Raw genomic sequence first — 15,303 nt, 5'->3', positions numbered from 1 at the left:
TTTCCAGTCTTCAACTGTCCAATTTTGGTGAGCTTGTGCAAATTGTAGCCTCTTTTTCCTATTTGTAGTGGAGATGAGTGGTACCCGGTGGGGTCTTCTGCTGTTGTAGCCCATCCGCCTCAAGGTTGTACGTGTTGTGGCTTCACAAATGCTTTGCTGCATACCTCGGTTGTAACGAGTGGTTATTTCAGTCAAAGTTGCTCTTCTATCAGCTTGAATCAGTCGGCCCATTCTCCTCTGACCTCTAGCATCAACAAGGCATTTTCGCCCACAGGACTGCCGCATACTGGATGTTTTTCCCAATTTCACACCATTCTTTGTAAACCCTAGAAATGGTTGTGCGTGAAAATCCCAGTAACTGAGCAGATTGTGAAATACTCAGACCGGCCCGTCTGGCACCAACAACCATGCCACGCTCAAAATTGCTTAAATCACCTTTCTTTCCCATTCAGACATTCAGTTTGGAGTTCAGGAGATTGTCTTGACCAGGACCACACCCCTAAATGCATTGAAGCAACTGTCATGTGATTGGTTGGTTAGATAATTGCATTAATGAGAAATTGAACAGGTGTTCCTAATAATCCTTTAGGTGAGTGTATATATATATATATATATATATGTGAATTCCATGTAAGTCTATGTAATTCCTCCCTCCAATTAGAATAACAGCAACAGGGTCTTTGGGAAATGTAGTGAAGTAAAAAATACATTTTATTTATAATTGTAGTGGGGTAAAAGTAAAACTGTGAGTAGACATATTATCCACCATTTCCCAAAAGGTCCCATAATAAGGAGACTTATTAAGGTTACATTTGTGCAAGAAAACAAAGGATTTTCTCTGGTCTACAAATTATTCTGTGATTTGTGGGTATTTCAAATGCCTTAGAAGTCGCGATGGGGTTTACCAAGAAACGCAGATTTAAAACTCAGTCTGTATCCACTATAGTCTGTACAGAATTAACACAACAACAGAACCGCCTGGCAAAGAGAGACAGACAGACAGACTCTTCGGACTATGCGCTGCAGCTGGCAAGAACAAGCCACGTACAAGCAAGGCACTTCATCATCTGGATATCACTGAAATTTCTATTCATTAATTTGTATTTATAACTGTAATTATATGTGAGACAACGCAATTTAAATTAATTCTGTCCGTCACCTTGGGTACATTGTAATAATAACACATACCAATGATTTCAATCTCAAATGCTCACTGTATAGTTTCAGCTGAAGAACAAGGACACAGCAACAGTGCATGACAAACAGGCAAAGTAGCGACTTGTTTCTTCTGCCCCACTGCCCAGTCCTCTTCCCAGTCCTGTCCCGACTCCAAAACAGACGAGAGTCACTGGATGAGGACTGTGTCCATCTCGGCATTCTCTCTCAACAGAATGTGAGGGCAGCAAATTAAACTGGTTAGTGTCAGGTTTGTTTATAGTTTTTTAACTTTATAACATGTAAATACCAATATAATGAAATATGATTTAGTAGGAGTTATTTGGCAAAACGCTGATATGCTGTGTGTCCTTTGTTTACTTGACACAATCACTCATTGTGTGACTGTACGGTATGAAACTGAAGATTCTTATTCTTCCAAGAACCACCAAAACCAAATATTAAACTATAAGTTAATATTGAACTTGTGATTAAATTAAACAGCCAAAACTGTTTTAAAATGTATTTATAATAACAAAAATAACAATAATAACAGTAACAATAATGCCCATCCAAGACTGTGAAACTCAGTGAGGGTGTAGCTGTTCCCACACAAGTCTCTATCTTGAATGAGTGCGCTGGTGTGTGTTGAGGTGATTTGTCCGAGAGAAACTCTTCCCACACTGGGCACAGCAGTATGGTCTCTCTCCTGTGTGAATGCGCTGGTGTGTGTTGAGGTTATTTGCCCGAGAGAAACACTTCCCACACTGGGCACAGCAGTATGGTCTCTCCCCTGTGTGAATGCGCTGGTGTGCTTCGAGGGTATCTGCCCGAGAGAAGCTCTTCCCACACTGAGCACAGCAGTATGGTCTCTCTCCTGTGTGAGTGTGCTGGTGTGCGTTGAGACTACTTGACTGAGAGAATCTCTTCCCACACTGGGCACAGCCATACGGTCTGTCTCCTGTGTGAATGCGCTGGTGTGTGTTGTGACTACTTGCGTGAGAGAATCTCTTCCCACACTGGGCACAGCAGTATGGTCTCTCTCCTGTGTGAATGCGCTGGTGTTTCTTGAGGTTTGATGCAATAGAGAAGCACTTCCCACACTGGGCACAGGAATATGGTCTCTCTCCTGTGTGAATGCGCTGGTGGGTCTTTAGGTTTGATGCCTTAGGGAAGCTCTTCCCACACTGGGCACAGCAGTACGGTCGCTCTCCTGTGTGAATGCGCTGGTGTCTGTTAAGGCTAGCTGCCTGAGCGAAGCCCTTCCCACACTGGGCACAGGAGTACGGTCTCTCTCCCCTCACTGCAGTTTCACTCCCCCCACTGAACCCAGTCCTCAAGGCAGCAGACTGTGGGTCACACTGTCCAGCTACAGGGAGCTCAGGCCACAGGTCCCAGGCGCTGTCTGTAATATTGTCAATTTTGAGATGACTGAGTGCGTCTCTGAAGGGAGTCTGTGTTCTCGGCTCCACTGTGTAAACACACTCCAGTGTGTCGTCCTCTGTTTTGATGTGATCAGACAGCAGACTGGGTCCACACTGTGTTCTGGGAGAGCCCGGCTCTGCACCAGCCACACTGGGTCCACACTCAGATCCCAGAGACTGGATCCTGCAGAGATCCGCAGTGTGGGTGCAGTCCAGCTCAGGGTCGCTCTTTATGACCTTTGCCATGACCTTTGACCTGCGGTGTCAGATCCCAGTGCCCCAAGACCCTGTGTTGACCCCTCAGTGTATGGCTCCTCCTCACTCTGTCTGCTCCTGGGCTGCTCACTCAGCTGGTTGTCTTCAGTAGCTGTGGGCTATGTGTCCTGCCTCAGACTGGAGCCCCACCCTGCTCCCAGTGCTGCTGCTCAGTGGGAGCGCTTTCCCCAGAGTCAGGGAGAGCGCTGGCATCTACAGCTCCTGGGGGAGAGACAACACAGGAGAGCAGCACTGAGAACAGCAGCTCTGAAAATTCTCACAGTTCATGCAAATCCTACATGAATCAAAATATCATTCAGAAGTGCTAATAAGGTGTCCAGTCAGCATGGGAGCATGTATGAAGTCAGACAGAGAGAGCACAGCCTGGCGCTCGTATATGGAAAGCCACATTATGGAGAAGGCTAAAGCTACAGTAATGGACGGATTCTGATGTTGGTGTTTTTATGGCAAAGACTCTGGTTCCCCTCACCCGTCCCTCTCTCAGAGATGATTAACTCACCCTCTCCACTGCATAATAAGACGGCTGCGGCTGTCTCCGCACATATCTTTATCAATAGCTTTTGATGTAAGACTGGTAGTCAGAGTGTCTCCTCATTAACCTTTTGTTATGCTATTGATACTCAGCCAACTGTGTCCACTCTCTGTGAATCAACACACCACTCAAGAGCACTGAGGCAGAACTGACTTGTCCCAAACTGTGGCATATTACCAGGGTGGATTTTACCCAGTTTCAGACTGTTATATTCATAGCCAGATTACCACACAGGCAAGTGGGGCAACTGCCCAGGGGCGTCTGACTGCCAGAGGCCCCACGACCACACTGTTATAATGAATTTGTGCTGCGCAGCAATAAATTATGAGAAACTCAAGCGTCCAATGTTTAGGTATTCACTGGAATATCAACATGGTAGCTGTTAAAAAGCAAAAGCAATGGATAGATGGAGCGGATACAAGCAAAAATAAAAAAGAAGAAAGAGGCGAGAGGCAGCTCTTCTCCAAAGTGTACTCTGGTTATTTAATTTTTTAAAGGGGGTCACTAGCTGTTCGTCCGATGAGGCACCTGTTGCTAGTGCCGGCTTTGGTGCGTCTGCTAACGTTAGCCTTAGTTAAGAAAGTGATTATGTTGTGATTTTAGTTGTTCTTGTGATCATCACTCTGCATCCTGGAGGGTGTTGTGTTGTTCTGGCGCGTTGTCGTCTCTGCAGTTGTTCAGTGCTAATGTACTCTACAGTGCTGTTCTTTTTGCATCGGCTGCTGTAGACTATAGACCAGGGGTGCACAATTAGAATTTAAAGAGGTCCATTGACTCAAATGTTCTCCCCCCAAAGGTCCAAACCATTAAAATGTCTAACTTGCACTGTGATTCAGGGGCATATGTAGTTCTTGTATATGTATACATTTCAATAACATATCAACAATATTTATTGCACATTTGCAATGCAGACACATTAAACAGAGGTTTGCAGGGACTGCATCTTCACAAACAAATAACAAAAAAACTGCATGTTTCTGAAAAAAGTGCTTTGATTTTTTAACAAATAAGAAAACACAGGTTTAATATTTATCTCGCCTCCTCTCTCCCACTTCACTTCTCCATCTCTCTTCTTTAGGGAGAGAAATGGCTTTTGCTTGCCCTGCCAGGAACTTGAACCTGGGCTGGAAATATATCCTCTGTTAGCATTTCACTCTTTCTTGCTGTTGCTGTACGTGACATTGGAATTTGCTTGATCTTTTCACACAGCTCGTCTTTTTGTTCCGTTCTGTCAAGTAAAGTTTCAGCAACAGCATTCATGCACCCCATCACCACTCCCCGGTCAGTAAATGTATTTTGCTGTTGACCCAACATCCAAGCTAGTCTTAGTGAACATTTGTTTGCATGTTGTTGGGCAGTGAATGCATGGGAGAGGACTCTGGTGGACCGAGCATAATGGGTTTTGAGTTTATTTTGCATGCCCTCACCTCAACTGCTATACTGGATATGTTTGCTCAAAATATCTGTGTTTTGTCTCGTTGTGGCTCGTCACATTGGCACTTTTTATTAGAGCCACGGTCTCTGAACATATCGGACAGAGTGGTTTGGCACTGGCTGCGGGAAGGATAAAGGCATATTTGTCTGTCCACTCCTCTTTGAAAGCTTGATTTTCTGCATCATCTTTGCTGACTTTTGTGCATGCCATTCTATAATTTCTCCTCGCTGTCTCTCTCTCTCTAACAACATCAGTCTCCTAACATCCATTGTAAACATTCGCTTTGATTGGCTGAGTTTCGTGAAGTGATTTAAATAACGCATGTAATTGGACAACACACAGTAGTATGGGGTGCTGTCTGGGACCTTCCCAGCTGCACTGAGCCAGCGCAGAATGTGTACATTGAAAAAAAATCATCACTTTATCAATATTTAACAATTATTCATGAGAAATGTGTCGAGGTCCAGATAGAACCTTAACTCGGTCCGTACCCACACCGAGGTCCGCCAATTGTGCATCTGTGCTATAGGCAATCATTTTAATTTGATATATAGTTGCTTTAACTTATGTATAGCGGATCATTTATTTTAGGATGATGTGTACAGCAATGCGATTTGTTAGTATATGCTACATACATTTATTTTGCTTGTATATTTTACGTAAAGTGAGAGCCATAGTTAGTTTTTAATATATAAGCCTTGGGGGGTTTTCCCGTCAGTTGTAGAGGGACAGAGCCACGATCGCGAAGCAGTGGAAAGTAGGGCTGTCAAATTAAAATTCGAATTTCGAATATTTGTCATATAAAAAAAAAAAACTGCACATTAAAATGCAAAAACCTGGCATTCAAATTGTAGGTGCGTCAGGAGGCGTGCGAGACATGATGACGACGTAGCTGACATGGTTTGTTTTAGTTAGCCTATCCAGTTCAACCCATTAGATGCAGCACGGCTGCGTTGTTAATTTGAAAAATGGCAAAACCAATGTTATTTGTAAGTTGTGTAAGAAACCACTGCTATATCACTCCACATCATCTAACTTGAGAAGACACATGCAGTCTTCTCATCCCGAAGAGTTTTCTCGAGAATGTCATGACGAGGGGCCAGCATTAAAACAGTCCAGAGTAACCGTTTTAACCACGAATACCACACAGCCGCTACCTGCTGCAAAACAGGAAGAAATCACTCAAAAACTGACCAAATTCATTTGCAAAGATATGCTCCCGATAAGTATTGTGGATGGCGAAGGCTTTCAAAACTTTGTTCGAGCACTAAACCCACGGTATAATTTCCCTTCCCGGGGTACAGCCAGGGTAGCAATCGCATTGCTAAGCTTTATGATGACACTGCCAAGAGTGTGAAAGTCTCACTGAACAATCGATCTGTGGCCTTGACAACAGATGGATGGACTTCTCTACACACTGATGGCATATGTCACAGTTTATATCAGATGACTGGGAAATCAAAAACTATGTGCTGAAAACAGAAGAGCTGAGAGAAAGTCATACTGCCCAAAATGTGAGTGAATGCATTGTGCAGATACTTGGAAACTGGAGCCTGTGACATCAGTGACTACGGATAATGCGGGGAATTACGTGAAGGCATTTGAGAGCCATATGAGACGAGTGAACATTCCATGTTTGGCGCACACATTAAATCTGGCTGTATGTAAGGGGCTTTGTGGTGTTCGAGCAATCGAAATGGCGATTAGTAAACTAAAGTTGACCACTGCCCATTTCAGCAAGTCAGCTGTTGACAGCTACCTGCTCGAGAAGAAACAAAAACTACTCAAAGTGAAATCGGACAAGCTTATCAATGACTGCGCGACCCGATGGAACAGCACATAGGACATGATCGCTCGAGCCCTGGAGCAGCACCTGTGGCCGCTGTAATCTTTGAAAAGAAGCTGTGTCATCTGGAGTTGACTACAAGTGAATGGCTTCTGATGGAAATGGTAAGAATCAATGTTATTTTAGTATCACTGAGATACTATTTTATTTTTTTTAAATTTTACTGATATTTTGAATTATTTTTTATTTTTCATGCCCTGTTTTCATTTTAATTTTAGTTATAGTAATTTTGTTGTGTTTTTGTAATTTTTATTAGTTTTTGTTTTTACAAATTGTGTATATAGTTCTAGTTTTTTCAGTTTTAGTTAGTTTTTTTTATAACAAAGTTAAACTAAATGAAAATGATTAATTTTGCCATGGCAAGTAGGTGAAATAAAGTAATGTTTTTTAGTATTTTATTTTGGTTTACCTTCATTTTATTGCAAGTAAAAATAAAGTTGTTTATGTTTTTAGTTTTTAAATATAATAAACCTGGTAAGAATGAACATTAAGACAAGAATGTTAATGAAATAAGTAGTGGGTAATCAGACTGTATTTACAGGTTAAGAATCTTTCAAGATCACAAGAGGCGTTTTCAACAGATAAATACCCGACTGCGTCTGCTGTCATTCCTTTGCAACACATTCTTGTAAGGCAGCTCCAAACAAATGTTAATGACAGCCCGGCAGTGAAAGAAATGAAAACGAAAATCACAGCTGATCTCCAGAGCCGTTACTCTCATGAAAAGCAGGCCTTCATGCTACTTAACACAACAAGCTATTTAGACCTACGATTCCACCATCTAAACCATTTGTCAGAGGAACACAAAGCACAAGTATGGGCGAAAATATTGTCACAGTTGACGACTACAACGGAGGAGTCAAAAGCTGAGCGCGCTGATCTGATAAAACAACCAGACGCAAGAAAAAAGACTGCGCTGTCTGCCATGGGCAACCTGTTCGTCAGCGTGTACAGTCAGACCCAGAGCAGTGCAGAAGAAGGCATCTGGGCTTTGGAGCATGAGATGGATATGTATGAACGAGAAGCTACGCTACCCGCTGACGAAAACCCTCTCAGGTGGTGGCAAAAATCGTGTAGTATGTATCCACATATTGCGCAGCTGGCCAAGACATACTTGAGCATACGTGGCACATCGGTCAGAGCTGAGCGTGTGTTTTTATCAGCTGGAGACATTGTCAACAAAAAAAGCTCAGTGCTTGCTGCAGATCAAGTTGACCGTCTGGTGTTTTTGACAAACAATATTTAGATGTATGAGTGAGTGGATAGTTTCGGAATGACAATTTGCCATTTTGTGTTAACATAATACATTACACTGTCTGTTGAAGTGTGTTTTCTCATATTACTGACACACTTCCACTTATATGCACTTTTGTTACCTCAATTTCCTTGCGTGCACATTTAGGAAATTATATTTGATTTATGCATGATTGATTAAAACGTTATGCACTTTAAACAAAGTCATGTCCTTTAATTTCAATAAACAATGCGATGCTTGATTTGGTTTATATTTGCTCATTGTGCTCGCTTGCGCCCTTTTGTGGGCTTAGGAGACAATACAGTACTTTTTTGCTCTAACATAAAGTAATGTCTTTAGAATTCAAATATAATTTGAATTTTACTTAGATTTAAGTAAGAAATTTGAATTTAGTTTTGAATTGAGCTAAACTGAGTTATGTTGATTCACAGTTCTTTATTCATCACCCATGCTTACACACACCAGACCAAGTCAAATACCATTAGGCCTACATATTTGTATTTCTGTATTTTAATTACATCAAATACCATTTCAAATTTTGTATTTGAAAAATTACAAACTGTATCCTGTGACAACTATTCATTTACTGCAATTGAAAAAAGTCATATTGATATGCATTTGCAAATACTTTAATTATATATTTTCACTAGTATTTTATATTCTCCATTTTCAATCATTTGTATCTGAATCAATACATTGAAAATATAATATGATTTGTACATCACAACAACATAAATGTAGCACATCATAGGGCTGCACAATATTGGAAAAACTGACATTGCGATATTGTTTTTCTGCAATATATATTGCGATATGAAAAAATACAGGATGACTTCACCAGATGACTTGAATAGCTCTATTTGAGAAGAATTAATTATTCTAGGATGATTGGGGTGATCGAATCCGATCGAAACTGAGTGGTCTGTCTGAATGAGACCCCCCTCCCGGAGCAGAGTGTGCGTTTACCCCCCGGGCTCTGAATGACGGCGGGCGATACAAAAACTGTAAATTGGATGTGTTTGAGAATGAAACGCACTGGTAGCCAAGAGAAAAAGCTTTCAAACGATGTGCGCATTGTAGGAACACAGTGTAACTTCTATGCACAGGAGCTGCGCGTAACACTGCCAGATAATGCTTAAGAGGGTGTAGTAACACAGTATATAACTCTGAAATGTACATTATTTTTCAGTTTTTGTTAACCTAAACTTTTTTTTTTAACCTCTGGCAGTTTACTGCTTACCTTTGTACCATTTCAGGTTATTCACTGGACTTGAACTGCTTACATTTCAATAAAAACTGGAAAAATGGGGGTGTTCTAAAACTTTTGACCGGTAGTGTATATATATTTTTTGCAACAATCTGCAAGGTTAAATGCTGACGGTCACTGAACCACAAATATTATAGATATACGTTATTACTATATCCGTGTCTTTGAATAAGGTTTAAATGATTAATTTAAATTGGATGTTATTTCATCCCCGGTTTCTTGTTAAATTGGTGTGATATTTCATGAAGAAAAAAAAAAACCACTGGAATAACAAACATTTGTTTCCCGTTTGAAACTCTGGTGTACAGGTGTATACAGTAGTGGTCTCAACAAGTATGCACACACTATTTTCCAAAAGTAATTTACCATTTTATGAAGTGTAAGTTGTTCTCTGTTCAACTATACATGACAGTAACATGTCTTTTAAGTGTGTTGAACACTATTTTCCTAACATTGTTGCAAATAGAGCAGCGGTGGCCAACTGGCGGCTCTTTAATCCACCACATGTGGCTCTCCTGAAGAGGCATAATAGAACTTCACACAGAGAGGCGTCACAATCTGGAACAAACACCCCAGGGATGTGGTAGAAGCTGAAACTTTGGGCACATTTAAAGTCAAACTGGACAGGATCCTTGGATCACTTAGTTATTAATGGACACCAAACGAGCATGATGGGTCGAATGGCCTCCTCTGGTTTGTAAACTTTCTTATGTTCTTCTTTCTAACATACTGGGTCACGTTCTGGTATCATAAATACAATTCTGTACAGAATTTGCAATTGCACTGTATTATTGCACTTTGTATTGCTCTTATATTTTGTAAGTTGCCCCGGACAAGGGTGTCTGCTAAGAAAGAAATAATAATAATAAATCACTGTATTTGTGCAGATTCTAAACAGAATTACGCAAATTTGTGTAACAGAAAGTCACCCTTATCAGTGTCCTTTCTTTATCTAACGCAGTTATGCTAAAACCACACCTGGTTTCTACAAGGGCTGTGTGCTAGCCTAATAAACCCACACACTGGTCAACATCCTGAGAGCGCTGATTAGACTCGGGTGTGAGCCTGAGACTCACAGCACCGGGACTTGATCAGGGATTTTACTACAGTCCCCAGGGTGTGTGGTTAACCCTTCTGCTCTGGCAGAGCTGCAATTCCATCATTTATGAATGATGTGGATGGTGATAGTGTTCGCCTATGTCAAGCTTTTTTTGAACAACAGTCAGGATGGTTTTACTTTTATTTCATCGGGACATTAACAATTCCCCACATAAAAGTGGTGTGAGTGTGAGTGAGAAGGTGGGAAAGATGCGATTGTGGAGGGGAATCTTTAATGCACTGGATGATGTTTTACTTAATTTGGGGGTTGGACTTTTCTTCCGATGAAGAAAATTATTGAGCTCCCCAAAATCATCTTAGTCCTTTAGGTACTGTGCTGGGGAGCAATTTTTAGAACTGTACACATACACCCAAAATTGTTTACAATATTTGTCCATTTGGTTGATTAATAAGTCTTGTTAGCGTTGAGCTTCATGAGAACCTTCTCATCTAGTTTGTGGCCAGGGGGGTCCTCTGCATACTTGCATGGGTGTGTTACTTGAAACTACCTGGTAGATGTAGAGGCAGATGACCCCCAATGCAATTTAAGACACAAATTTAACTATTGTAGCATTATTGTACCTTAGTGCTACTATTACTTTTACTGTTCAGTTTAACAAACTGTAGAAAATATGTACTTTGTATTTATTGTTAATATGATTAAAGTTAATTACTAATCGGCTGGCTTTCTTTGTGATGCCCTATGTGTGACAGGATCTGAACACACCGACAAGCCAACCCTCCCGCTAGAAGTGCCGCAGCGCGGTGTAAACCAGATGTAAACCGGTGTCGTCTTCACATGTGCAGTCACACACACACACACAGATGCACTCACACGGTGTCTTCATCACATGTGCAGTCACACACACACACACACACAGATGCACTCACACACACACACACAGATGCACTCACACGGTGTGTCTTCATCACATGTGCAGTCACACACACACACACACACACAGATGCACTCACACGGTGTGTCTTCATCACATGTGCAGTGTCACACACACACACACACACACAGATGCACTCACACGGTGTGTCTTCATCACATGTGCAGTCACACACACACACACACACACACACACACACACACACACACACAGATGCACTCACACGGTGTGTCTTCATCACATGTGCAGTCACACACACACACACACACAGATGCACTCACACGGTGTCTTCATCACATGTGCAGTCACACACACACACACACAGATGCACTCACACGGTGTGTCTTCATCACATGTGCAGTCAGCCGCAGCTCAGCCTCTCCATATCAGAACCGGACTGTCCCGTCTGCTCTGAACCCGGAGTTTGTGCCACTCAACACACACATATAGGCGCTGTGCTACACACTCTGCTGTCCCTCCGCAATCATACCGACTCATAAGGTTCCTACCTAGACCTAGATCATTGTAGGCGACTTTTCTTTTGCTTGAGTGTTTTCTACTGTTGTGATAGGAAGTGTGTGTTTCCGCGAGTGCGACCAGCAGACTTCAGTCATTCTGCACCGACTCAGCGGAAAGTCTGCGCACTCGTTGTCTAAATGGTCATGTTCCGCGCAGATCCGTGCGGCGCAGGCCGAGTGGTGCATTCTGGGCATTGTAGTTTTCTGTAGCAAGTTACTTACAGACATGTAGCCGCAGTTATGGATAAAAAGCGGCGAGATTAAGAAGTTAAAAACGGACTACAGGTGCCGTGGGTCACTGTGGGATTTAATCAAAGGCTGTTCTGGAATCGTTGTAGGACATTAAGTATTGGACTTAAATGGAGAGAGACGGTAAGTGACCGGGTTTTATTTATGTAGCTACTGAATACTGTAGCAACCTGTTCTTATGATAGCTTAATAGCTCTATTGGGGTTTTATTTATGTCATTTGTAAGTTAATATGTACTTTATCTGTTATTTAGGTTTTATTATAGCGCTATTTATTTTTTATGCAACTTACTTTGTTTGTAAGTCGTCCTGGATAAAGGCGTCTGCTAAGAAACGCATTAAATAATAATAATAATAATAATAATAATAATAATAATAATAATAATAGATTGTCAGTGCTTAACAAATATAATGTACATATATGCTGCACAATAAAGCTGTAACTTAAATGATTGGCAATTCCAATTGTTTTAATAAAAACTGTAGAATAATATAAAAAATAGAATGCTAAAGTTCCTGGAGAAACTTTGTCTGCATGTGAAAGTATGTTCTGAGGATAGTAAGCAGTATGTTTCACTGTACATGATGCACTATTGTAGTAAGTACAAGATACTACAGTGTACTATAGTATAAAAGTGTAATACGGTATAAAACAGTGTATTACTATTTGTTGTACCGTAGTAATAACGGCAATACATCACAAGATAATACAGTATACTATAGTATACAACACTGTACTACAGTATTTGTTGTCTGTAACTGTAGTACTGCAGTACATTACAAGGTACAGTATTCAATAGTGTACTATAGTATTTCAAATGTTACTTACAGTATACTATAGTGTTAAAGTGTAACAGTATATCACAAGCTACTGCAGTATACAGTAGTATAATATTATGGTATAATAAAGTGCAACTTGTTGCAATTTGTTGTACTACTGTAGTAGGAACTGTATTGCATCAAAAGGGTATACAGTATACTGTAGAGAAAGTTATAGGGAATTAATTAAGGTATCTAGGTTGTAGTAGTGAATCATGGAAGAATAATAATAATAATAATAATAATAATAATAATCGGTACTAAAGCTCTGTATATACAATTTCAATGTACTGTAATTACGATTAGTAGTAGAAGTAGGATTGTATTGTATATACTACAGTATTAAATTCATATACTATACTATAATTATTATTAGCATAAGTGGAATAAGTTGTATTTTATACAGTAATATGCAAATTGAATGTAGTATAATTGTTATTAAACGGTATTAAACTAATGTAATGTAGTATAAATATTATAAGTAGTATAAGTGAAATAAGTATATGTAGGCTATATAATACAGTATTAAACAAATGTAATGTAGTATAATTATTATTAGTGGTAGATGCGGTATGAGTATTAGTATAATACAGTATCGTATGTTGATATCATATGGTAAAAGCTTCTTAAAAGCAAGATAAAATCATCAAAAAATTGCTATATTATAGGGAATTAACTGAGGTATACACCGATCAGCCATAGCATTATGACCACCTGCCTAATACTGTGTAGGTCCCCCTTTTGCCGCCAAAACAGCCCTGACCCGTCGAGGCATGGACTCCACTAGACCTCTGAAGGTGTGCTGTGGTATCTGGCACCAAGACGTCAGCAGCAGATCCTTTAAGTCCTGTAAGTTGTGAGGTGGGGCCTCCATGGATTGGACTTGTTTGTCCAGCACATCCCACAGATGCTCGATTGGATTGACCACTTTTGATAGGTACTGACCACTGCAGACCAGGAACAGCCCACAAGAGCTGCAGTTTTGGAGATGCTGTGACCCAGTGGTCTAGCCATCATAATTTGGCCCTTGTCAAAGTCGCTCAGATCCTTACACTTGCCCATTTTTGCTGCTTCTAACACAGGGGTGTCAAACTCAATTTTACCACGGGCCATATGATCATTTCAAGTTTCATTCGAGGGCCGCATAAATATTTGCTCATCCCTATTTATAATTCACTGTCAATTGAAAAAAAAATACTTAAAAAAAAAAGTATACTTTTTTAACATTTACTATTATTCAAATCACACATCTGACCTAATTGCTGCTCTGAGGGGGTTCATTTGTTCAAGAGACCGGACACCTTTTTCGTGAAGCTAGCTTGTCAATGTCCCGTGTAATGTGTTGTGCTGAAGCGATCTTCAGTATGGAGTGGAGATGCCAGTCGTGATGTTTGGGTGTATTTACGGAGCTTCATCAGTGACACAGCTGTTGGCAGAGGTCTGCACTTCAAACACTGAGCACTGGTGCAGTGTGCAGGCGCTCTGTGATACCGCCATTGGTAATAAGGGCTAAAACTTAGCCTTCAGTGTGTCATTGATGCAGGATTTGTACATAACTGTTTTTTTTTAAACAAGGATTATGTTGCATAATACAGCTTCAGAATTTATAGAAATGTGGCCAATGTAAAATAACCTTTAATCTATGAAATTAACCATAGTGATACATTTATATCGAGAAAATAATGTGGCGATTTCGAGCCTGGCTAAGAGGCCGGGGCCTTCAGTGACACGGGAGACCGGGGCCCGAACCTCTGGGTCATTACAATAACTTGGATGATTTTAATTAAACACGTTCACACCATTAGTTACATGTATTAAATATAATACGATTTTCTATGTCATTGCATGTATTACTGTACTTTATTAATCAAAAGGGAGGCAGGGTAGGGTGCGTTCATTTTAGATGTACAATTCATTTTTATGGCTACAGACAGGCATGTGTAAAGTATGGGTAGATTCTGTAATTTATTAATATTAAAGATCACACTTTATGCGCGTACATTCATATTTGCACTGACAAAACCTCAACAAATATCACACTTTTACACATCATACACACATCACATATAACTTTAAATTAGAGTATAAAACAACAAACCCGTTACATAAATAATCTAACATCAATGTGTATTGGTTTTACAAATACCAATAGTATAATATCTTATTTAATAATCACCATACACCATACCGTTGGGACATAATTATTCTACTTTAAAACAATAAGCGCAGTTTCCTTCCATTTGTATGCCGGGAGTTTTCGAGGACAATGCGCAGTGGCCGCTGGGAAATGCAGTTTGTTCAGATGAGTTTTCGTGTTTAAAAATGCGCATGTGCAACACTGTGTCGCACTCTCAGAGACGGAGCCGGAAAGGGAGGCGGGGAGGTTTGTTTGTCCGATAACAACCTGCCATCACCTCCACGGATTCTGACACGAAAATGGCGGCCATTACATGTACGAGTAGGTGGGTTGCACACGCATTTTCGATGCTTGTTTTGGGTCGGAAAACATTATAATGCCTCACAAAATCGGCGAA

The 15,303-nt window shown here is 40.6% G+C and overlaps 1 protein-coding gene across 3 annotated transcripts; it reads right to left on the bottom strand.

The window, feature by feature from the left end:
• Positions 1 to 1,665: 1,665 nt before the first annotated feature.
• LOC136770206 (zinc finger protein 211) lies at positions 1,666 to 11,816 on the bottom strand. Of its 3 annotated transcripts, none has more exons than XM_066723378.1 (2): positions 11,694 to 11,816; positions 1,666 to 3,056 (listed from the first exon to the last, which is right to left on the bottom strand). In XM_066723378.1, the coding sequence occupies exon 2, from the start codon at positions 2,823 to 2,825 to the stop codon at positions 1,776 to 1,778; it is 1,050 nt and encodes a 349-aa protein (XP_066579475.1). In that variant the 5' UTR covers positions 2,826 to 3,056; positions 11,694 to 11,816; the 3' UTR covers positions 1,666 to 1,775. The 3 variants fall into 3 exon arrangements, with proteins under 3 accessions (XP_066579475.1, XP_066579472.1, XP_066579473.1); XM_066723375.1 differs by lacking the exon at positions 11,694 to 11,816 and adding an exon at positions 11,520 to 11,686; XM_066723376.1 differs by lacking the exon at positions 11,694 to 11,816 and adding an exon at positions 11,204 to 11,509.
• Positions 11,817 to 15,303: the final 3,487 nt, after the last annotated feature.

Source organism: Amia ocellicauda, chromosome 2 (genome assembly GCF_036373705.1).
Source record: "Amia ocellicauda isolate fAmiCal2 chromosome 2, fAmiCal2.hap1, whole genome shotgun sequence".
Taxonomy (NCBI): domain Eukaryota; kingdom Metazoa; phylum Chordata; class Actinopteri; order Amiiformes; family Amiidae; genus Amia; species Amia ocellicauda.
The sequence above is the reverse complement of the archived record's forward strand: the minus strand, read 5'-3'. Positions and strand labels throughout refer to the sequence as shown.